The sequence below is a fragment of the Baudoinia panamericana genome (assembly GCF_000338955.1).
Source record: "Baudoinia panamericana UAMH 10762 unplaced genomic scaffold BAUCOscaffold_10, whole genome shotgun sequence".
Lineage (NCBI taxonomy): Eukaryota > Fungi > Ascomycota > Dothideomycetes > Mycosphaerellales > Teratosphaeriaceae > Baudoinia > Baudoinia panamericana.
The window spans coordinates 1,017,199-1,037,509 of NW_006911266.1; the positions used below are offsets into that span (position 1 = coordinate 1,017,199).

The 20,311-nt window shown below is 56.2% G+C and overlaps 9 protein-coding genes across 9 annotated transcripts; 4 read left to right on the forward strand and 5 right to left on the reverse strand.

Moving 5' to 3' along the window:
- Positions 1–237: 237 nt before the first annotated feature.
- Positions 238–1,647, forward strand: BAUCODRAFT_26381 (uncharacterized protein; the record flags this gene model as incomplete). Its single annotated transcript, XM_007680374.1, has 1 exon — positions 238–1,647. One exon carries the CDS (start codon positions 238–240, stop codon positions 1,645–1,647), a length of 1,410 nt encoding a protein of 469 aa, XP_007678564.1.
- A 57-nt stretch (positions 1,648–1,704) lies between these two features.
- On the reverse strand, positions 1,705–2,825 carry BAUCODRAFT_223719 (uncharacterized protein). The gene has a single exon (XM_007680895.1). It carries the CDS (start codon positions 2,563–2,565, stop codon positions 1,762–1,764), a length of 804 nt encoding a protein of 267 aa, XP_007679085.1. The 5' UTR covers positions 2,566–2,825; the 3' UTR covers positions 1,705–1,761.
- A 182-nt stretch (positions 2,826–3,007) lies between these two features.
- On the reverse strand, positions 3,008–5,844 carry BAUCODRAFT_94392 (uncharacterized protein). The gene is made up of 5 exons (XM_007680896.1): positions 5,326–5,844; positions 5,183–5,272; positions 4,989–5,133; positions 4,476–4,930; positions 3,008–4,416 (listed from the first exon to the last, which is right to left on the reverse strand). The coding sequence occupies exons 1-5, from the start codon at positions 5,441–5,443 to the stop codon at positions 3,086–3,088; spliced, it is 2,139 nt and encodes a 712-aa protein (XP_007679086.1). The 5' UTR covers positions 5,444–5,844; the 3' UTR covers positions 3,008–3,085.
- Positions 5,845–6,079: 235 nt separating this feature from the next.
- BAUCODRAFT_36680 (uncharacterized protein) lies at positions 6,080–7,454 on the forward strand. Its single transcript, XM_007680494.1, has one exon. It carries the CDS (start codon positions 6,160–6,162, stop codon positions 7,285–7,287), a length of 1,128 nt encoding a protein of 375 aa, XP_007678684.1. The 5' UTR covers positions 6,080–6,159; the 3' UTR covers positions 7,288–7,454.
- A 478-nt stretch (positions 7,455–7,932) lies between these two features.
- Positions 7,933–11,700, forward strand: BAUCODRAFT_158802 (uncharacterized protein; the record flags this gene model as incomplete). Its single annotated transcript, XM_007680897.1, has 3 exons — positions 7,933–10,875; positions 10,936–11,167; positions 11,261–11,700. Exons 1-3 carry the CDS (start codon positions 8,203–8,205, stop codon positions 11,698–11,700), a joined length of 3,345 nt encoding a protein of 1,114 aa, XP_007679087.1. The 5' UTR covers positions 7,933–8,202.
- A 119-nt stretch (positions 11,701–11,819) lies between these two features.
- Positions 11,820–13,013, reverse strand: BAUCODRAFT_74629 (uncharacterized protein; the record flags this gene model as incomplete). The annotated part of the gene is made up of 2 exons (XM_007680578.1): positions 11,820–12,779; positions 12,822–13,013. 2 exons carry the CDS (start codon positions 13,011–13,013, stop codon positions 11,820–11,822), a joined length of 1,152 nt encoding a protein of 383 aa, XP_007678768.1.
- A 631-nt stretch (positions 13,014–13,644) lies between these two features.
- Positions 13,645–14,094, reverse strand: BAUCODRAFT_74911 (uncharacterized protein; the record flags this gene model as incomplete). Its single annotated transcript, XM_007680606.1, has 1 exon — positions 13,645–14,094. One exon carries the CDS (start codon positions 14,092–14,094, stop codon positions 13,645–13,647), a length of 450 nt encoding a protein of 149 aa, XP_007678796.1.
- Positions 14,095–15,410: 1,316 nt separating this feature from the next.
- On the forward strand, positions 15,411–16,218 carry BAUCODRAFT_36684 (uncharacterized protein). The gene has a single exon (XM_007680495.1). The coding sequence runs from the start codon at positions 15,692–15,694 to the stop codon at positions 16,058–16,060; it is 369 nt and encodes a 122-aa protein (XP_007678685.1). The 5' UTR covers positions 15,411–15,691; the 3' UTR covers positions 16,061–16,218.
- Positions 16,219–16,457: 239 nt separating this feature from the next.
- On the reverse strand, positions 16,458–20,208 carry BAUCODRAFT_26388 (uncharacterized protein; the record flags this gene model as incomplete). Its single annotated transcript, XM_007680375.1, has 2 exons — positions 16,458–16,529; positions 16,612–20,208. 2 exons carry the CDS (start codon positions 20,206–20,208, stop codon positions 16,458–16,460), a joined length of 3,669 nt encoding a protein of 1,222 aa, XP_007678565.1.
- Between the last annotated feature and the right edge of the window lie 103 nt (positions 20,209–20,311).

Consider the following 20,311-nt stretch of genomic DNA (forward strand, 5'->3'; position numbering starts at 1 on the left):
GCAGCGCCTACCACAGCCCACAAGCAGAGCAGAGATACAGGTAAGGTGCAGCCACTCTTCACATCAATCTGTGACTCAATTTCTATGCCTGATTTGTCGAGCGACCCCTTCGTAGACGATCACCGTCGATCTGTCATAACTTGGTTGTGACTCACTGCACCTACCCACCACCTAAAGACACCGCTGTTCTGCCAGGGCCATTCCGAGATCAGTTCAGGATCCTGTCTCATTTGCGAGATGGCCGCAGCACCACCCGGCTCGCTCTCCCTGGACGGTCGTACTCTTGAAGGTGGAGGCCAGCTTCTTCGCATCGCTGTGTGCCTTGCAGCGTTGACCGGATCGCCTGTTCAAATCCATAATATCCGCGGCAACAGATCCGGAGGTGGAGGGCTCAAAGCGCAGCATCTGGCCTGCGTCGACTGGTTAGGACGGGCCTGCCAGGCTCATGTCGAGGGTGCAGTGAAGTGCAGCAGAACCCTGAGCTTTGTTCCTGCGGGTGCGAAATTTGGGTTTCCGGCTCTACCTCCAGTCTTCAAGAAGCAGACTCTGAGCGATGGCCGCCGAGTGTGGGACTCGAGCATCAACATTGGCACGGCTGGCAGTACCGGACTGGCATTACAAGCAGTCCTTCCCTTCGTCCTGTTCACAAGGTTTCCTTCAACCCTACCTATCCGTTTGACCTTCACCGGTGGAACGAATGTCTCTGGATCACCGTCGTTCGAGTACATTACTCAAGTCCTGCTTCCGACTCTGCAAGCCCTTGGATTCCCTGAGATGCATGCGAAGCTTGAAAAGCGAGGCTGGAGTCACGGAGGGACGAGCATAGGAAGTTTCACCCTTGAGATCTCGGCTCGCGCGTTTGTACGGTGGCCAGAGCCGTTCAGACTATGGCGTAGCGAAGAGCAGGTAGGGCGGCTGGTGCGACCATCTAACGTACAAGCAACATTCATAGCGCCTTCCTCCTGTCATGACCATTTCCGGCAGCGTTTCAGGCAAGCTCTGGAGGATGCCTTCCAGGGCGGCGAAAGGGCGCAGCCGATGGACACGGAAGTCACGTGCGAAAACAGCAAGCACGATAAGAGATTGTATTTCATTGTGGTAGCGACTATTTCGACCGGTAAGCAATTTCCAACACACCATGCGACCGTGCTAACAGTGGAAGACGATCCAAAATATCCGCTGGTTCGAGTAGGCCGGGACTGGCTCTATGACCGGAAAATTCGCTCGCACGAAGCCGCCACGGACGAACTGGTCGAGCAAGTGTTGTCGAGTCTTCAAGACGAGTGGCGTAGTGGCGCGTACGCGGACGAGCATCTGCGGGATCAACTCGCCATCTTCCAGGCCCTCGTGAACGGCCAAAGCTGGGTGTTCCCTGGACTTGACATACCAAGCCAAGGCAGAAGTGAGGAGAGAGCCGAGAAAGGTGTGCCACGAAAGCTCAGGGCCCCGAGTCTGCACACGCAGACTGCTGAGTGGGTAGCCGCTGAAATGCTCGGCACTAATTTCGATGGCAATGGCTACTGTGAGGGAGCGGCGTACCGACCGTCCGTCATCAAAGCTTTCACTACTGAAGACGGCAAAGACCATTCTGGAGGCTTTGTGACGGCCACGCTCGAGAACGATATGGACAATCTGAAGGTGTCATGAACGGCAGTTGTCTCAGTGCAAGCGCTAACGTCGCGTTAACCCAACAACTGGACGTCTCGGTCGTAAGCATCCCGCCCCCGGCCAGACTAACGAACGGGCTATGTTGAGCCCACGTCAGTCCCGACGAACCTCGCTGTTCTCGGCCTGCTTCAAGATCTTGTCGGCTCCTTCAGAGTAAGTCAGCATAGCAAGGATCTGCAGCGCTGGACCGACACTTGTCCTAGCCACGCCTAGGCTAGCGAGCTGCCCAACGTTCAGCCCATCGGGCGACAGCTTCATCATGACATTCAAGCGTCCATCAAGTGCTTTGACCGTCTCGGACACCTCAGAGCGACTGATACCACGCGCACGACCGCCCCAGACAAACACAGTCGTCGCACCGGCATCGAGGTATGCCTTCCCCCGCTCAACGACCTCGGATATGTCACCGCCGTAAGCGAAGGCGTCACAGCGGGCATTCAATACGAAGTCAGGCACCCCGTTGTGCTTTGCAACACCGAGGACGCGTTTGACTCTATCCGTCGCTTCCGCTTGCGAATAAAGCTTTTGTACTGCGGAGTCAAAGTCCTCAAGGTTGCAGCCAACCGCACCAAGCTTCACAATGCTTCGGATGGCTTCCTCCAGCCTTGAGCCGTAACCGTCCTGGAGATCGACAGTCAACGGCTTGCCAAATTCTTCGGCGACTGTGGCAATTCCACGAATGGACGCTAGGTTCGTCTCAAGCGTCAGATCATTGTCTTCGGTGCCGTGAGCTTTGGCGTTGCCATAGCGGGCTGTTGCAAGGGCTTTACAGGCTGGCAAAGCAGCAACCGCGCGGGCGTTGACAATCTCGTACACATTGGCCAATACCACAGGCTTGCCTGGAACGTGCAGTGATCTCGATGCCGACGCTGCTGCTTTTGCGGTTAGTTGTGACATGACTGTACACTTCGCACAATACCTTTCGATGGCTCTGACCAAAACGCAAACGAAGAGATTCCGTCCCGTGCATCTTACTTGAAGGCACGTTGCGTCCGCCGCCACACCATATGTACAGTCCAGGTTCGCAACAGTGTGACCGAGGTGCAATTCAGCTAATAGTCACCATGCTGATCAGTATAGGGCGCAGTGTCAAGAGACATCTCGACACATCCCATTCCGGAAGAAACCGGCGACCGTAATAGGCAGGTCCAAGCAGACACGTGATGATAGATCACTAACCTATCACTTAACGTGCAGCGTCCTTCTCCAAGCCAACTTAAGTATTCAAGGGTACTCGAACTGTCTGCAGAGACAAGTACGAGCTGCGTCACTTTCGTTGTCTCTTCGTGAGCCGCATCCGCCCCAGCGCATGCAAGCTTCGAATGAGTATGAGATTTTCAGTCGTGAAGTCGTGAAATATTAAGGGCGCTGTAGCTCCTTTAAGCAGCACTAACCGGGTACGGTAAACAATAGAGTCTCAAGCCGCGCCCGCCGTCCTCTCGTCAACCTTTGCCTTACGTTTGCCAAACAAAGCGAGGAAGTCTCTCCACAAGCCTTTCGAGATGTCCTTCAGTGCACCCGTGCTCTCCACAACGGGGTAGATCACACAGATGGTCATGCTCGCCCAAACCCAGATGAAGCTCACCACCACCCAACCCGTGAAGAACGAGCGGCCGTAAATATATTTCGTGCCAAAAAGTGTAAATGGCACGAGGATGATGGCCACGAAGAAGAATACCAAGTTCGCTCCGATGGCGAGACGTTCGCCTTCCTTCACCGCTACTGGGTCCATCGGCTCCATGTTGCGCGCTTCGAGGAAATCAACAAGCTCATTCCCCGTAGGCACGAATGACTCTGGCTCTGGTGCTGCCTCCGGTTGAGCGCTGGCGGGAGGCCCAGTCTTGTCGTCGTCATCCTTTTCATGGTCCTTTTCATCTTCCAGCTCGGCTGCTCTCGAGCCGGGCTGGACTGGCGTGCGTGCGGTGGACGAAGCAATGCCCTGAATCTTGTTGCTCCGCTCGATGTGCCTGGCATCGGTGCTTGTATATTTGGCTGGGAAGGCGAACGACAGCACGACTGCCATGATGAAGCCAACACCCCATGACGTGATATTGCCAGCGACTGCGTTGATGGTGTTGCCCGTTGTCTCTACGGTAATGGCACCGGACCGTTTGTAAGTCGTGACAAACCACGCAACGAGACCGCAGACGAGACCGATCCATGGCGCGCCAACAGCGGCAACGGTGGACATGCGTTTCCAGAGTAAAATCAGCCCGACAGGCATTGATGCTCCGCCAACGATAATGGCCAGAATGGTCAATAGCCACGTAAGGTTGAGGCCAACCGCATTGAGGATGCTGCAGAAGGCCGCCAGCAACAAAGCGTACAACACGATGCCGAAGTGCGAGATCTGCACAAGCCTATCGGACGTCGAGTCGGGCTTGATGTAAGTCTTGTAGACGTCGAATGTGAGTAGTGACGATACAGCGATCAGTTCCGCCGATGTTGATGATGTAACAGCCATAAACAGTAGAATGAGCATCAACACAGCGCCGCCCTTGCCAAGTAGTGCGATTGCGGTGGCTGGGGACGAAAGGCCGGCCCCGTTCTGCGCGGCGGACAATGGATTGGGGTAGGTCGGAAACCGCGGGTTGCCCGTCAAAGCTGCACAGCCGAGTCCCATGGCTGTTGCGAAGCCGAATGGAATGCCGTACCACGCGACGCCGCCGAGAATGTAGGCTCGAACGCTAGTCTCCGGTTTGCTCGCAATCGCTCGTTGCCAGTACGCCTGATCCAGCCAGACGGTACCTATAGGGTAGGGTTAGAGTCGTCTAAGACATCAGAAAGGCCTTGTTTCAATTACGTACTAAAGCCAGCAGCAAACAGATCGATGGCGAACACTAGCCCATCAACAGAGTAAAACGACAGGTAAGACCCATCCTTGTTCGTCGTTATTGGCATCGTCTCTGAGGCTTGCAGCAGCAGGTCATAGAGCTTGCTTGGCGATCCTACCAAATCCGATGTGGCGTACATTGAGAAGCCGAAGACAAAGATCGCTATGAAGAGGATGACGGTATGAACATAATCAGCGATGAAGGTCGAGCGAAGCCCACCAGCGATCACGTAGGCTGCGACCACGATGGGAATCAGGAAGCAGGCTGCGTAAACATTCATGCCTGATAGCGCTGCGACAACCTGCGAGCCGCCGAGGACCAAGCATGCACCGACGAGCATGTTAGTCGCGAAGCCATTGAAGAGGTAGGTGATGTGTGCTATCTTGCCGTGTCGAGCAAGTACGATTTCCGGGAAAGTATGAGCGCCTCTACAGTATACCAGAGTCAGTCTCCACCATTTTTTAGCAGAAGTTTATCTGCACTCACGGTGCATTGGCCTTGATCTTGATCGCAATGAGCGCGAATAGCAAGATCTGGAAGCTACCCATTGCACCGTACCACATCGGCCCACACACGCCATAGGAGTATGCGAAGGTCGAGCTTGTGAGCAGCGTAGCACTCCATGTCCATGCTGTCCCAACATCAGCGCCAGCCAATAGCTGTGTGTCGGACGTACTGACAGGATACAATTCCCGCAGCGATCAAGCCAGGTCGAATGGAGCGGGAAGCGGTGTTGAACTCCTCTGCCTGCTTAGTCGAGAAGCGAGTATCTGACGGTCGATTAGCCTACTTCATCGCTCAATCGTAGCGAGGGGCCGCTCACATCTGTTCTGTAGCCAAGTGATGAAGATCATTAGCACGGCGAAGACGCCACCAATGCCGATGACAATGCCATAGCCAGCCCCGCTGGGCAACACCTGAAGGCTACCTGCGGAAGACATCGTTGCTGAATGGTGGAATGGTATGAATTCGCGTCCGTTTGGCGCAAAGAAACAGTGTGCAGTCTACGCAAGAAGAGGTCGTCCCTACCTATACACCCACCAACATCTCTACACTGCTGCGCAGGCGAAGGGTCTTGGTAGATAGCATCACTACCAAGGCCATGTCAGCAGCGCAAGCCGCCAATGGGAAGATGATCGCAAAAGATGCCATGGCCCCAACACGCGAGTGCTTTCTGATAGCGCGTCGCAAACAGACGAGATAGGCAGGAGGAAGCATGACGTTGGGAGATCGGCGGGGATTGTTCGATAGGCGGCACCGGCGAAGGTGCAGCAGTAGACAAGGTGAGCTCAATGGGTCAGATAGATGATTCCCTGTCAATGGCTGCTCTCGGCCAAAGGTTACATAGATCTGTTCGTTGTCAAATCAGAGTCCAGATGGGAACGGTCTCGTCACCCTGAAGATAGGTGCCTTAGGCGGTCAGCCGATTTCGACGACATCTTGCCCTGCCGTCATGCTACCGCTACTGCAACAGCCGGCACGTTTAGCGGCAGTGGGTCTAGCTTGCTTGACGTGATTAGAAACCACGAGTTCTTTCTACATAATGGATTCGTAGGCGACGCACATCTAACAACGTAGGGGTAAAGGTATAGTATAGTTCTTCGTCTCCTTACCACCGCTCTACTGCTTAGCACTTTCATTGCTATTGATCGTCAAGATGGTGCCACCAGTATCACAGTCACGGCTGTTCGAGCCTTTGCAACTGGGAAAGCATACCTTGTCTTCCCGTCTAGCAATGGCACCACTGACTCGCTTCCGAGCGGACGACAACCATGTCCAGCTACCCTTTGTCAAAGACTACTACAGCCAGCGTGCCTGCGTCCCAGGAACCTTGCTCATCACGGAAGCGACTTTTATCTCTCCACAAGCTGGGGGTTTCCCAAACGTGCCAGGAATCTACACCGAAGAACAAGTGAAGGCATGGAAGGTTGTAACTGACAGCGTACACCAAGCCGGCGGCGTGATCTTTCTACAACTGTGGGCGCTCGGCCGAGCAGCCAACCCGGATGTCATGAAGAAGGAAGAACTTGGCGACGTGGTTAGCGCGAGTGACATACCTATGTCAGACAACAGCCCGAAGCCTCGCCCGTTGACCGAAGATGAGATTGAGCAATACATCCGCGATTATACTGCCGCTGCCAAGAATGCCATTGAAGCTGGGTTCGACGGTGTGGAGATCCACGGTGCAAATGGGTACCTGCCAGACCAGTTCACACAAGACGTCAGCAACCGACGAACGGATAAATGGGGTGGTAGCGTGGAGAACAGAGCGCGCTTCACGCTCGAGATCAGTAAATCAATTGTCAAGGAGATTGGTGCGGAGCGGACTGGCATCCGTCTCAGCCCGTGGAGTGTGTTTCAAGGCATGCGAATGGAGGACCCAATACCCCAGTTCAGCTATCTCATCGAAGAGCTGAAGAAGCTGAAGCTGGCCTACCTACACCTTGTCGAAAGCCGGATAGCAGGCAATGCAGACGTTGAGACGACGGAGAAGATCAACCCCTTCGTCGATATCTGGGCTGGCACCTCGCCCATACTCGTTGCTGGTGGCTTCAAGCCGGACTCGGCACGAAGGGCGGTTGACGAGGAGTATACGGACAAGGACATCATCATCGTATTCGGAAGGTACTTCATTTCAACACCCGACCTGGTATTCCGACTCCAGAAGGGGATAGAATTGGCGCCTTACGACCGTGATACGTTTTACAAGCCGAAGAAGCCAGAGGGCTACATAGACTATCCATTTTCTGATGAGTGGCAAAAGGAGCATCAGGCGAAGTTGTAAATAGACATTTGTAAGATTTAGAGGGCATGATACGAGACGCAACATCTGAAATTGTGCAACGTTCGTACTCGGCGACTGCGGTCAGGCCTCCGAGAGCTGCTCACGTGGTCGGAGGATCCGTAGATCGTGGCCTTCAAACTTTACACGGCGCGTGCCTTCCACTGCCGCAGCGACCAATCACAACAGCCACGGGCTGTTTACGACGTCATCAGGGATGGCAAGCGCATCTCAGCCCACTTTGCATATGGCGCGGCTGCAGCGGCGGGCGTGAGAGAGTGGCAGAGAGAAGGCGTAAGAGGTGCAGCTGCAGCTGCATGAGGCCAAGTAAGCCATCCCTCCCCGCCGGCAGTCAATCGTTCGCAGGACGCTCCTGTCGCGCAAAAGGCTAAAAGCTGATATTCCACACTTCACTTGCGACCGTTGGAAGGTGTCTGATGCTACGTTCTGTCTCTCGACGCCTGACGTAGTGCCTGGGGTGGGAACGGTCCCTTGGTCGTTGGGCCGCGCAGTTGAAAAGCCGATCAGCGCACGACTGGAAAGGTCAAGTCACCGGTCGACTGCATCCGACGACAGTGAGGCTGCGGGCAGCCTTTGACCGGTTCGCACTGTACGGACGTCGGCATAATCAAGCATCGTTTGCGGTCTTGACGCCCAAGTGCTACGCTAAGCAGGAGATTTGAACAAGGGTCAACCCAGACGGACTCGGGCATCAAGCAAATGTAAGCCCACCCTTTGCTATCGTGTTCGGAGAGCGCACCGAATGGCATTGCCAGACTGCCGGTGGGAACGGAGACTTGAGGAGCACGGCATGCTGCGAGTTGCTGCAAGCCTTAGAAAGTCGGCAGCGTCACTTGTTACACTACAGTTGTGCATGCGCCAGGCACCGGTATATCTCTGGTATGATACTGACTGACAATGGAACAGCAGTGGACCAGCACAAGGACAAGGACCCGCGCCTTCTCCCTCCACACCTTTCAACCTATACCCTTTGCTCCTTCCGCGACATCATCTGCAGCACCCAAGATGTCTTACCACCGACCTTTATCGCCGGGTGGTAGACGGATACAGAACCCTGCAAGAGTCTCCGACAGCTTTACCGATCCGTATCAGCAGCCGCCAACTCGGCACCATTCGTACATTGCCTCCCCAAGATCCAGCGGTGTCATACCCATTTCCACTGAGACGTTCATCACCGTGCCGCAATCGGCGCGTGAGCCTCCCAGAAGTGCTTACTCGGGCCGACCACGGCGCTCCTCGCTATCTGATAGTCAACGATCCTCCACTACGGGTCAAATACCTGTTCGCAGCAAACCGACTGTGGTCGTGGATTCTGCCCGGCCAACAAGCCCTTTAAAAGGCACGCGTGACAGAGACTCGGCCTATGACACAGTCACCCCAGCCACGTCACAGCATAAGAAAGTGTACGCTGTCGGTGCCAATGGAAATGCCAAGCTTGTCGCGAATGTGGACGTGCCTGCGGGAGGCAGCGAGCGCCATCACAAGCGACGAGAGAGTGTTGAGCGGAGCTACAGAGGCGCAACGACGGACAAAGATAGAGGCCGCAAGGATTACCATACTAGCACGCGTGGCCGTGGACGCGATCGGAGCATCGATGATGAAGGTGCCTACTCGTACACGGACGCGGCGGGCATGTACAACACCACGGAACCACGGTGGCGCGAAGGCTTCCGTCCGAGGAGAGGCAGCATGGATCGTGGCGGCAGCCGGGACACTCGTCCGGTGAGCATTGTTGATCCGTCTTACAATCCTAGATCATCTGCCAAGGAGCTGGGACCGCCGCCAAGCACGAGAGGCTGGGACAAAATTGACGACAGTGCTCCTGTTCGAAGAGCCAGCACGCGCAAGGTGGCCGCATCACCGACGCGAGGACGAGACTTCGCCCATACCCCTAACGACCCTCGCGACTCCTATTACGTCCCACCAAGAGCCAGCTCGAAAGAAGGCCGGTCCTTAGCCATCTCCACTGATGTGCCGCGTGAACGATACGACCAGTATGGTTACGAGGAGCGGCCGGCGCGCCACCATGAGCGCCGTAACAGCGTAAGTCGTCGGGTGGATCCGGAGGTTGCAACTCGAGGCTTCGGCATCAGAAGCGCAAGTAAGGACCCTTATGAACGGCGCAGCGATGAGAGCATCCAGGAGCGACACAAGTATCGCGACTCTGGGTACGCTGAGCCACATCGACGAGATACTGCACCGGAGCTCCCTCATCACGAAGAACGTCGGCTAGAGCAGGAGAAGCGCGATCGCATGCTTGAGCGTGAGCGACGGCGAGATGACGATCGTGGTTATGATCACGAAGTCGACCGTGAGAGAGCACGAGACCGTGATCGTCAGTACGAATCAGAAACCGAGCGTGAACGGGAGCGGCAACGTGTGATGGAGCGTGAGCCAGAACGTGAGCGGCACCATCAGCGACGTGATACTGTTGATCGTGATTACCGGAAGGAGAATGGTGGTGATGGCGGGGCCAGTGGTCTTGCGAAAGCTGCTACGGGTGGCTTGGCAGTTGCTGCTGGTGCTTTCGGTCTTAACAAAATTTTCAACAAAGACAAAGATAAAGATGGAGAACGCGAGAAGGACCGGGACCGAGACCGAGATTACGACCGCGAGCGTGATAGAGGTGAGAAAGACCGTGATCTACCACGCCCCGAGAAAGAAGCTGAGCGGCAACGCTACGAAGAGCCGCCACGCAAGGAGCCTCGCGAACGGAGACAGCGGGGTCCGGACTCTCATACTGATGATTCTGCGCCCTACGACGCCCGAGACCGCGAAGACCGCTACAATGACACCGATCGGGGGTTTGGCTTCGCCTTCGAGCGACCACCCGAGCCGCCGAAGGCAGCTCCGCCTATCGACCGGCCCAGAGACTTCGATCGCGATGTAGCACGCATGCCGCAAGAACGGGTACCGGAGCGTGATTCCAGACCACCTCCTCCCGTTGACCGCTCGAGAGACCTTGATCGCGAGCCAGCACGCGTACCACAAGAGCGTGTCCAAGAGCGCAACCTGGAGCGTGAGCACGGCGAGCCGATTGCAGTGATGCCTCAACCAGCCATTGATGCAGACGAGGACTACCGGCGCCGTATGGAGCAGGTTCAGCGTGAGCTTGCACGTGCCGCCACTGAAGAGAAGGTCAGCTCCGACTCCGATCCGGATCGCGAGCGACGCCGACGTGAGCGAGAACAGAGACAGCGCGAGAAGGAGGAACGAGACTTTACAGAGCCTAAGCTGAATGCTGGTGTTGGCCTGACGAATTTCAACGAGCAGCCACCACCACCGCAACTCCGGCGAAGCTTCGAAGACACGATGTCCGATACCACTGCATCATCTGGTGGTCAGCACGCTCTCAGGAGGAAGCCGAGCATACTGGACGAGCCAATGACCGCTGAGCCTTACCAGATCATTGATAACAGCGCTAGTGATAGGCGAGAGAACCGTGTCCGCATAGTTGACCCACCAACGGAAGAGGAGGACAGAAAGCCAAAGGGCATCCTCAAGAGGCCGACCCAGAAGTTTCCAGAGCATCCGAATGCGATGCGAGAGGGCGTGGCACCGTTGAAAGATGCAAGTGCAGTATGCTACCCCCAATGCCCGAGAGCTGGATTCACTAACACTGGGACGTAGGCCACCGCTAAGGGTATCCCACCCGGCGCGCGCTGGACCAAGATTGACCGCAAACTGGTCAATCCAGAAGCTCTTGAAGAGGCTAAAGAGCGCTTCGAAGAGCGGCTTGACTGTGTCATCGTCTTGCGCGTACTCACCAAAGAGGACATTCAGAAGCTCGCAGATCGGACACGCGAGATCAGAGGTAAACGCTACCCTTCCCGCGGTGAATCTGACTACATTTACGACATGCGTGAGCTGCGAGTTGAGTCTGCGACTGCTCCTCCTATCGTTTCGCGACCTGATAGCGTGCACGTAGCCAAGCCTGCAGACTAGTACTCCGCAGACGACACCGCTACACGCGATCGCACCGCAACTCACGCGCAATCGGAGCGCGGTCGCAGATTCCCCAAGAAACGCATGTGGATCGTCCACGGCTCTCGTGACTTCATGAATATCTTTAAGCACTCACTGACACCCTATTCTTACCCTGCAGATGAGCGATACGAAGAAGAGCGGGCCGAACGTAAGGCCGCGAAGCGTAAAGAGCGGCAGAAGGCGCGGAAGGAGGGCGATGAGTATAGCGATGATAGTGCGGATGAGTGGAAGGAGCGGGCGCCGAAGATGCTTGAGGCGGCGCCGTCGAGTGTGGGTGCCGGTGCTGGTGCTGCGAGTGAGGCGGATTTTGTGAGGGAGAATCGAGATCGGAGGCGGGAAAGGGAGGGCGAGCGTGAGGGACAGTATGCTATGAGTGGTGGGCTTGGGAGGCGGGATGAGAGGGCGTAGAACATTCATGTTGCATTGCATTTGGTTTACGGTAGTTAGCGGTTGACAAGCAGGACCTTGCACATGCTGCTTCTGAGAGAGACAGCAGGCATAACTGTCAATTATGAGCTTGTGCGCCATCATTTTGCGACGCTGATAACTTTTGATGACTGCTTCAGACCCTCCTGATCAGTGCCCATACTTTTGGCATGGTTGACACCAACCCTTCTCCCAATCGAGCGACGATAAATCCAATCCTTCGCCGTGACCACCTCTTCTTCGTCTGCACCACCATCCTGCTGTCCCCGCCTCGCATCAATCATCTCGCTCCCCTCAAGTGCGCGCAGCAAAACTTCATCCTCCGGCCGAGCAAAATACACCAGACTCATCCTCGTCAAGCCCTCCTGCTTCCCCGGCGGGTTGACAACACGGTGCAAATTCGACCGCAGGATCCCGGCGGAGAACTTCACCATTGCGTCTCCCAGGTTGCAAATACAATGGCCTTGGAGGGGTCGCACGTAGCTCCATTCCGCGCCCTCCCCAGGCGGGAGAACTTGCAGCCCGCCAAGTCGATTGAACAGCACGCTCACGCTGCCAAAGTCGGTATGCTGACCCAGTGAGATCTTATTCTCGTCCATGGGCTGCCACGGCGCGCGTACCCACCGCACGATATCGCAGGAAGTTGTGCGGAGCCGGTGGAGATTCTGCAGTGTATGCGCTGGTAGACCGAGCTGGTCACTCAGTACGCCAAGCAGAAGCGTGACAACGGCGTGAGACCGCTGCACGTATCTCCGCACCAACGCGCGATTCCCCTCCTTCTGCAGCACCGCTGGTGCGGGGAGCGGGTCAGTGACGCCGAGTAAGTCGTCTTTCGAACTATTCCAGAACTCGCTGCCATCCCGCTTCCCATCACCGCCGTCGATGAGTTTCTGACCCAGGCGTCTGTACCCGAAGTAGCTGCCCTGCTCGCCCGCGTCGTGGTAATCATACTGCACCTTCTCCACCTCCGGGAGCTCGAGGACTTGCTTGCCGAGGGTGAACATGGCTTCGGCGTCCGCCAGCAGACCATCGCCGTTGAGCTCGCCGTCGCCGTTTTCAGACTTGTCTGAGTGATGGAGGAAGCTGTCGCGTTTGGAAGACACGCCGGCACGTAAGTCGAGGTAGAAGAAGCCGAGGTCGCAGCAGGCACGCCATAGACGTTGTTGTTCATCGGTGTCTTGATCGATGAGCTTCTTGAGGCTGATGCGGAGGAGTGGTGCGGTTGGAACGTCGTTGGGGAAGGGCGGCAGGTCGTCAAAGGCCAGACTCTCTGGGTCGAGATGGTCTGTTGCCATTGTGGAGGCTCGGTCTGATCAGTGTAGGCTCGGCCTGATCCCTATAGCTGAGTAAGTTGATCCTACACCACAACTCGGTAAGTAGACTTGTCAGTACCAAGAGAAGTGCAGATCTATTGCAATGCAACCAGTAACGCTTCAGACCGAGCACGAATAGGAAAGAAGTGCGTTTTGCCCAAGGAGATGGAGGCAATGGTCCGATGCGGAACGGTGTGGATGACAAGGAAGCTGGAAGTACTTGCCAATGGCCGCGAAAATGACCTTCCAGCCACCAAACAGCATGCTCCGAACATAGTGCGGCAATCGCTTTTTCAACGCCTAACTTGTCAGCCGAAGTGTTGCAGTCTCTTGAGAAGCTTACCCCGCTGCGCTGCCGGCGTGTAGTCACTATACGATGTACCATATCCCCGCCCAGCACTTTCGAGCTCTACTAGTAATGGCCGAGGTAGCATGATTGTGGGTTTGGGTTGGGTCCGTGGGTCAGCGGTCGAACTGTGTGTCACGACCGTCTTTTGCACAATATCCACAGTCTGTACTCCTGACCTATCTCACATACTCCTGCTCCTTCCTCTCACTCCCCTATACTCCTTCCTCAACTGTGCCCTACCCCTCTCCGCCATCCACCATGCATTTACAGACGGCTGCCATGCACAACCTTGTAATCCACAGCCAGCTCACGACCCTCATCATTGATTACCAGCACCCTAACGGAGCCACGGCCATTGTTGAACGAGTCTTGCAGGCGGTTAAGCAGATTCGACTGGTCAAGGACGGGAAGACCTTGCTTGACGTCGCCAGTCTCGGTCATGGCCACCACGCGGCCATCGTCGCGGATGTCGAGGACGCGGTACTGCTTGAACACCGGACCGAGCATGTTCTGCACAATGACTGATGGGCTTGGGTTGCTGACGAAGCTGCTCTCCTCGTGGAGCTGCTTGGTGAAGAGGTCAACGCCCAGGTAGCGGTGCTGGCCGGTCTGCGCTGAGGTGGTGATGCGGATGACCTGGCATGGGCGGCCCTGGAGGATGAGCAAGTCGCCGATGCGGATGTGGTGGCACGGGATGGTGATGGTGTTCGGCATGCCGCCGCGGTACTCGCGCGCGTAGCTGCGCTCGGAGGTGTGACGAGGAGCGCTGGTGGTCACTTCGCGGTCCTCTACGACAACGTCTTCTTCCACGCGGTCACGGCGTGGGCCGTAGATGATGCGGTCTGCGGCACGCTGGATGCCGTGGCGGAAGCTGTGGTAGTGGCCGTCCTCGTCGTAGTAGCCCATGTCGAAGCGGTGCTTGCGTTCGCGAGGTGGGTCGACGGTGCGTTCTTCGCTGACGGTGACTTTCTCGTCGTATGTCACGGGCTCACGCTCGGCGTAGCCTTCCTGTGGGTAGTCGCGAGGGTGGGTGCTCTTGTCCTGCCAACCACGCTCTGCTCGGTACTCCTCGGTGAAGGGAGTAGTTCGGTCGCGGAAGTCTCTCTCCGCAATATCGATACGTTCGTCGAAAGCTACCTGACCGTGACGGTTGTCTCTCTCGTAGATGCGGTCCTTGACGTCGATCTGGGCGTCGGAATAGCGCTGGTACGGCTCACGGTAGCTGCAGGCCGGTAACTGTCAGCTAGCTGTAACAAGACAGGGTTGACGTTCCAGAAGATCGGTGCAGTACAGGTGGCAGGGATGAGACAAGAAGGAAGTTGGGCAGCTGTTGCTTGGTCGACAACACATCCGGGCCCCACATGGCGCCGTAGCGTGTTTGCCAAGCGCCTCAAGGGGGCGCCCCGTGCGTAATGAAAACATAACATGAAGGAGATGCACACAATCGAGCAGTGCGGAATGAGCGATGAATGCAGGAAGTGAAGCTGCTTACCGCTCTCTGTCAATCTCAACGCGAGTTTCCTCACGTACGTCGCGGCGATCACGGGTATAGCGGTCGTCTTCGTAGACACGAACCTCTTCTTCTCTCCTCACGCGATCTGGACGCTGGCGGCGAGTGTCGGTTTCGGTCTCGGTGATGCGGATGTCCTCACGCGTATAGCGGTCGTCTCGACGGGAAGGGGCTTGGTTTGAGTATCGGCCTTCCCGTCCAGCGTCTTGGACAGTGATGCGCTCGTCCTTCTTGACCTCGGTAGTCTCGGTAGATACCTGCTCGTTGCGGTATGTTGACGGGAAGACGCTGAACGGGACACTATACAATCGTGATTAGCTCCGTCTTCTCAAGCCAATATGCAGCCGATGATCGTGTGGTAGAGTAAGGCATACGGTACTCTGCAAGGTGAAGTCAGCAAACGCTCCCGTATATATCTATATCACCTGTGTGATAGCTTACCTGGCGTCGAAATCTACATGACAGAGAGTAGCATGGTCAGCAATGTTGTCCCAGAACAATCACCCAGCGTGCATACCCAGTTCGGCGAGCTATGCTCGACTTGAAAGCCTCGACAGCAAGGCCGTCAAGTGAGCAACACAATCACTGATGAGATGCTCAAGAGGGAAGACGGAGGGCAGATCGCAAAGTGTCGGCTGATGCGATGCACCCTTTGTACTGTGCGGAGTGGTGGGCCAATGGGTGGGAAACCGAAAGCGGGATGCAAGAAGGGTGCGAGCGACTGGAGCTTTGCGAGCAGAGCGACCGACGCGCTGGAGGTGTGTTCGATGCCGCTAAATTAGCTCCGTTTTGGGGAGCAACATGAACGGCTCCCTCGGCTCGTCCCCAGCCACCAACGAGTCAAGCCACGTCCATCACGACTCTGGCCATGTCGACTCGACGGTAAGTGAGAAGACGGTGCTGCCTCTCGTAATGGAGATGGTAGCAAACAAGCTGTCACTACACACGCGTATATGTATGCTACAGTGTGCAAAAGCCACCTCATTGGCGTGTCGTGGCTCTGACCGACTCGCGGATCAAGCATGTCCATCCGGAAACATGTCCATCCGGAAACGCTTCCACTTCTACCGACTGCAGCCAAGGTGCAGATGCAGCCAGCGACCAGCTGCATCCACGACTCCACTGCATGGCGGAAAGAGCTCTCGAAGCGCTCTTTATGCAGGGTCCTAATCCAAAGCTGTTACTTCCTGATCAAGCTACATCACGTGCAAAGACCAATCCATTATACAGTACGCTCACGCTGATGCACTCACCCCATGCTCATCTTGTAAACATAAACACACAGTCGAGGCAGGATACTGTCAGCTCCCGCCGCAGTAATGGCCCGTGGCCGTGTCTTACACATTGCCCGGTCACGAAGCATGTGCTCGTCCTCGTCCTTGTCCGCGTCCGCATTACCTTCATCTTCAATCCCCATGTCCATCTTCCTGTTCTCATCCCCTCGTCTCGGCTCGTCGAGAATGGCAGTCTGCGGCGATGGCCTGCCTTCTCTTTGCGGAGGCTACTGGACCGCTCCATGGCAGCAGTGCACGTGGACTTTATCTTCATTCCCCATCGCGGCATCGGCTCAGCTCCGTCCCCAGAAATCCATAGAAGCAATGACATCCTCGCCCGTCTCGTCTTCGTACGCAAAGAGTATCTGCAGAACACACAAAGATTAGCATTTGACTCCACGGATACTCTCACTCCACCGCATCATCAACGTCACATCTCGTACTCACCTCTCTCGTACTCTGATGCAAGAACCGAATATTCCGATGCGTCTGTATGCACACCAACCCCCCGGTATCGCTCTGCCGAATCTCGATAAACTCCGGCTCAAAAGCCAGGATGTACTTCTCCCCCCACGTCGCAAACGCGTTCGGGCTGCCCTCCCAAATGATCTTCCAATCCCCTCTCGCCCGCCACCCGTTCTTGTTGACGTAGAAACTGAAGTCGTTGTAACAGAGCAAGAAGTTCGAGGTGTTGGGCTCGATGTAGATGGGCTTGACGTTCTCCCTCCGCGCCACGAAGTCGAGGGATGTATCGGCTTGGTCGAGTAACGATTGCGTTTCCAGCGTCTCGAGCGACACAATCTCGAAGCCCCTCGCGCCGCCGACACAGAGTTTGCTGCGCAGGAAGTGAATGCTGTTGCTTTCCATGGGGATGTAGAATTCCTTGTACGGCTTCAGCACGTCCTGCCCACTGGCCAACATCTTCGCTAAACCGGTCTTCTTTTTGCCTTTGGTCATGCCGTCCATGGGCTCGAAGACTTTGACAGTGCTGCTCAGCGAGCTGCTCTTGACGCAGCATACGAGTGTTTGCCCGTTGCACATGCCGGCATTGATGTAGTTGGCGTGGCAGATGCGCTTGCCGCGTTTGGATGGAGAAGCCGGGCTTTCTTCTGGATCGAGCGCTTCTAGCGGGAAGGTGAAGACGGCCTTGTCCGCGAGGACGATGAGGATCTGATGCTGTTCCAAGACTTCAATTTGGCTGACGAACTTGATCTCGAGCATCTTCTTCGGCCTGGAACTGGCATCCTTGGGCTTACGATCCACGACGTATACACCATTGTCCGTGCCGATGACCAGCTTTCTACCGCCGTCAATGGGTCGACAGCAATTGATCCTGCCCGTTGCCGTGGAGAAAGCTTCGCACAGCTTCGTCAAGGTGAAGATGCTGTGCCGCTCGCTCAACTTCTCCTTCTGCGATTGGATGTGCTCCATCCACTTCTCCCGCTGGATCTGGCTGACGCAGTACAGCGTGAGCTCATATCCACCTTTCCCCAGCCCTTTGAATGTGATGGGCCAGCCTGTTTGGTCGGTCGTGCCTTGTCGCGTGGGCACTGCGCGTCCCACACCCGGGATCATCGAGCTCGAGGGCCGGGCCAATAGCCCAACGCGAGGTAGCACCGCGTCCATCTCCTTGATCTGCAGTAGCTCGAGCGGAATGGGCTTGCGGTAGACCTTCATCTCATCCCGCTTGTTCACCATCTTGACTCTTACCAGCAGCACAGCATGGTCGAACAGATACGCCGTCACATCTGCCGCCTCACTCGTTGGAGCCTTCTTCAAGTTGCTCTTGAAGATCAGCTGCCTCGTCTCCTCGGTAAGCTTCAGATCCATATGCGGTATCGTGCCCCACTTCAGCTGCGCATTAAGGCTCATGAGGTTGTAGTGATTCTCCGCTTTCCCGCTTTCCTCGTTCACTCTGGTCAGGGTCTCCTTGACCGCGGCGATAGCGCGAGGTAGGGCCTCTCTGTCTGGGTTGTCGTCACTAGTGTACTTGAGCACGTTGTCCAGCAGTAGTGGATACCTCGCTAATCTCGTCGTTGGCTTGGTCAAGTACCCGTTGAGCTCCAGTTTCCGACTCTCTTTCAGCCGTTCCGTCTCCTCCACAAAGCGTGCAAAAGCCGGGTTGGAGCTCTTCTCCTTCTCAAACTCGAACTTGCCGAACAGCTGGTTCGCGCCGTACTTGACGAAGGGATTGAACTGGCCTACAAAGTCGAGGAAGATGTCGCCAACGTTATACACGACGGGACTCTGCTGCTGTCGTCTCGTCAAGGCGGAAGCCATTCGTGCATTGACACTGTGGACCTCCTGGCAGTTCGAGAAAACGGTTCGAATGAACTTCTCCCTGCGATGCTCCGGTATGGGGCTGATGTCGGCCGTCCGTAGCGGCTTAATCCAGAAGTCGCGCAAGTACTCAAGGTCTTTGACGAAATCACGCTCCGTGTACATGATCTCGGAGATGACTTCCTGCCGCTTCTTCTCACGGTCGGAAACTGAGTCCGAGACCTCCTTGGAAACAGTGTTGATCCACAGCTTTTGCTCATTGTCAGGCTCGTCATGCAAACTGGCGCGGCTCGTCTCTCGCCTCAAGCCTGGCGTCACCTTCATGTTGAGCCGTTGCTGCTGCTCCAGCCTGCGAGGACAAGCGATGGAGTAGCACAAGTTGTCCCGATTGCACGTTGGGCTGTAGCACTCTGTAAGCAGGGTGAAGACGCCATTCACGTCCGGTGCCTCTTCGTTCAGCGTCTCCTTGAACTGGTATATCTCGTTCGGACTGTCGCGCAACCGGTGCGTATATTCCACATCGTGGAAGAACTTCTGAGCGTCCAGACTTCGGCCAAGCAGCAAGGCGAGGTTACGATCCGATGTCCGGATGATATACGCGATGAGCTCCACGGCTTCGTACCCACTGAACGCGTTCTTGTACACCAGCCCGTCTTTCTCTTTCTCCGCTACTGCTATGCGCTCGCGAAATGCCTCCGCAACCTTGGAGAGCAGTGCGCCGTAGACCAAAGAAGGCCGCTTCTGCGCCACCATTGTGCTCGCTTGCGTAGTTTGCGAATTCGAGCGGATAGTCGCGGGAACAGAAGGTGTTGCTGAAGGTCGTGGAGAAGGCTGCTCAGTGGGCGTCACAGTCGTAGAGGCCATTGACATGGTGCGGGAGTTCTGGCTGCTACTGCTTGGCACGCGCCCATTGACCTGTAGCCCATTCGGGACACGGTCTGGATGGTAGCCGTTCGTAAGTGTCGAGTCGGTTCCACTAGTCTCTCCTGACTCTCGTCTGCGATTCGGGATTACTCTGCCACTCTGAGTTTGCGTGAAATCAGTGTCACGCGTATATGACGACATGGACATGGTTCGCTCATCGCCAGTGCGCTCTGGAACAACTCGCCCTTGCGCCGTTGTCCGAGCCAGATGGTTTACGTACGGCTGTTGTCGGAAGGCGTTCGCTGGTGCAATACCATATTGACCGCCTGGCGGCTGGTACATGGGTCGCGGATTGGAAGCCAACGACTGCGTCCTGTAGCTATCAGTATTCATCGCAGGTCCGTTGGGCGGTCCACTAGGCGCATAGGGCCGTTGAGTGACAGATCGCTGATACTGTCCGGGCCCTGGCGAGCCCCTAAGGTCTAGCCTTTGCGGTTGTCCATACGGATTTCTGTCCGGTCTGATGGGCTGCGGTAGATTCTGGGGTGGTAGTGGCCGTCTCTGAGGCGAGTTTTGTGCACCGTTCATATACCCTGGCGGCGCAGGCCCGTTTGGCGCAGACTGAGAGGCCTGCGGATACCCTCCATTTGGTTGCGCTCCAGGCCGTATCGGTGGTGGTCTCTGCTGAAAGCTTTGCGCAGTGGCCGTGCTCATGGTCGCTGCGCGGTCTGATGGTATCTGCGGGGTCATGCCTGTCATTGTATGACTTCGGCCTGGGGGCGGGGCGCCGCCGAAGATGTTGGAGAAAGCCTCATCTCGCGTGGTGGCCGACGTGGAGGCGAACTGGCCGTTGGGCCCTGGAGGGTAGTTGCGTCCCTGCTGAGCCTGGTATTGGGCCATGGTGCCAGCCCTGCTGGCACCCCTTCTCTCCTTGCTTGCCCTCCTTCACCAGCAGCGCCGAGTCCGCCAGACAACCCGGCCTGCTCGTTCACCTGATCATGCA

Bases quoted from the DNA above. Each gene is read 5' to 3' on its own strand.
- BAUCODRAFT_223719 (XM_007680895.1), bottom strand. From the start codon at position 2,565: ATGTCACAACTAACCGCAAAAGCAGCAGCGTCGGCATCGAGATCACTG.
- BAUCODRAFT_94392 (XM_007680896.1), bottom strand. From the start codon at position 5,443: ATGTCTTCCGCAGGTAGCCTTCAGGTGTTGCCCAGCGGGGCTGGCTAT. The intron at 5,134-5,182 runs GTCAGTACGTCC...ATGTTGGGACAG, and splicing joins CGCTGCGGGAATTGTATCCT to CATGGACATGGAGTGCTACG. The intron at 4,931-4,988 runs GTGAGTGCAGAT...GGTATACTGTAG, and splicing joins AAGATCAAGGCCAATGCACC to AGGCGCTCATACTTTCCCGG.
- BAUCODRAFT_36680 (XM_007680494.1), top strand. From the start codon at position 6,160: ATGGTGCCACCAGTATCACAGTCACGGCTGTTCGAGCCTTTGCAACTG.
- BAUCODRAFT_36684 (XM_007680495.1), top strand. From the start codon at position 15,692: ATGAACGGCTCCCTCGGCTCGTCCCCAGCCACCAACGAGTCAAGCCAC.